General features: G+C 34.9%; 1 protein-coding gene across 1 annotated transcript; it reads right to left on the bottom strand.

Annotated features, from left to right (window-relative positions):
* Window positions 1-12: 12 nt before the first annotated feature.
* Window positions 13-1815, bottom strand: LOC110035276 (the record flags this gene model as incomplete). The annotated part of the gene is made up of 5 exons (XM_020739507.1): window positions 1573-1815; window positions 1275-1403; window positions 904-961; window positions 204-284; window positions 13-84 (listed from the first exon to the last, which is right to left on the bottom strand). Coding segments are annotated over exons 1-5 (450 nt in total), but the record flags the coding sequence as incomplete, so codon positions are not given.
* Window positions 1816-1821: the final 6 nt, after the last annotated feature.

Raw genomic sequence — 1821 nt, 5'->3', positions numbered from 1 at the left:
TATATATCAAACCTGCTCTCCAGTTCTAGTCTCGAAACCTCCTAATAAGATCTGGATGTTTTCACATATAAATTTTGAATCTTCCTGCAAGATGCATTCCAATTGAATTAGTTCATGAAAGCTACACTTGGCATGCCATATCGGCTAATCATAGAAAAAAAAATTGGAATAATATATAAATATTCACTTAGTGGTTTCCTTACTTGAAGGAAAGAATGACATTTCAGCTCATTAGCAGCCATCATATCTGCTTCAATGCCACCAGCACGTCGTCCAGGATAAACCTTCATAAGTCTTTTCAGGAAATGAGGCAGAGCTGTGAAGCTTCGAGAGCAATCTTACAGACAAATAACTTCTTCAAAAGTTCTCTTTTATTCTTTTTCTTTTTTTTTCTTTATCTTCTTTTTTTTTTTAGTGAAAATCGCAGCATTCATAGAATGTCTATTTATCTTGTTGGATAATTTTCTATAACTGCCCAGCTGCAATATTACAATGCTTACATGCACTTAATTTCACCTACCTTCATCAATAAATCAGCTTTTAAGAACTGTATTTATATTCATACAAGGTATGAAACAAACACAAAGAATTGCAATTACAAAGAAGATGAGGGGCTATTCGAATCTTCAATGAATGTGACACATCTAAAAAACATGGTTTGTACAACATGCCGTTGCATTTGCACGAAAATTTCAAATTATTTGGAGAATAAAACTCATAGGTGGATGCCTTCTCACACCAATACTCTAATGCACAACAAAAACAACCATATTAAAATCATTTTCTTTTAATGAACAGAAAAAAAAAAGATATTGCCAGGGCACTTAACCAATATACCCTGTTTCAAGTAAAAATTCAATGCTTTATATGAATATCGCTAGAGTTATAGGCATAGATTTGTACCTTAAAAATCACTCGGACTCCCTTTAATGGACCTTGAACAACTCTTCCCTCGTAAAGCCTAAAATAAGATGTTTAGATATTATCAATATAGTTTAATAAGGGAAAACGGTAAATTATGATATAGAAAGAATAATGATACACTCCTTAAAAAAATGCTACATTAAACTGAGATACATCTACTTTTTAATAGGTGGAACAAGAAAAACTCATTCAAAATAAAACTATAATGTCACCCCCCATTTTGATTGGTCTACCAAAGGAATTGGGCCCCAAATGCAGTATTACAAAATTGTTTTTTGGGGAATGTAGAAGCACCATGATGAAAGAGTAAACATATAACGATTATTGCAATGCAGGAAGAGAAAAAGCACCTAATTTTCACTTTGCCTTCTCCAACATCTTGGATTCTTAAACGCTCAATGTCTTCCGAAGAATATCCAACACCTGGTACTTCAATGTTTCTAGCATCAGAAGGCCCTCCAGGTTGAAAAGATGAATAACTGCAGCATTTCAATGTTACTTTTAATACTTGAAAAAACAGAAGTGAACAGCAAGTAACAAATGAAGCATCCAGCCAATTTCTCAAAATCTGCAACTTAATGAGATAAATCAGTTCAAAATGCAAGAAAATGGGCGAATAAGAAAAGGAAAGAAGACAAAATAGCAAACCTGGTAACGTTCATGAACCCGTACTCTCCAACGTATTTTCCCACGGCGAAATCATCGGGATTGGTGATCAACGACGCCTTTAGAGCATGAATCTCTGACATCCGATGCATTAAACTTTTGGACACAAAACCAAAAATCCGAAGACCGAATGACTTTCTGCGCGAAGAACAACGGTGGCATCTACGATGAGTATTCAGTGTAGTTCTGAAAAGCACGGATCCGCTCGGAGCAGTTACTAGGATCATTAGT

The sequence above is a fragment of the Phalaenopsis equestris genome, unplaced genomic scaffold, assembly GCF_001263595.1.
Source record: "Phalaenopsis equestris unplaced genomic scaffold, ASM126359v1 Scaffold197090, whole genome shotgun sequence".
Classification (NCBI taxonomy): Eukaryota; Viridiplantae; Streptophyta; class Magnoliopsida; order Asparagales; family Orchidaceae; genus Phalaenopsis; species Phalaenopsis equestris.
The sequence above is the reverse complement of the archived record's forward strand: the minus strand, read 5'-3'. Positions and strand labels throughout refer to the sequence as shown.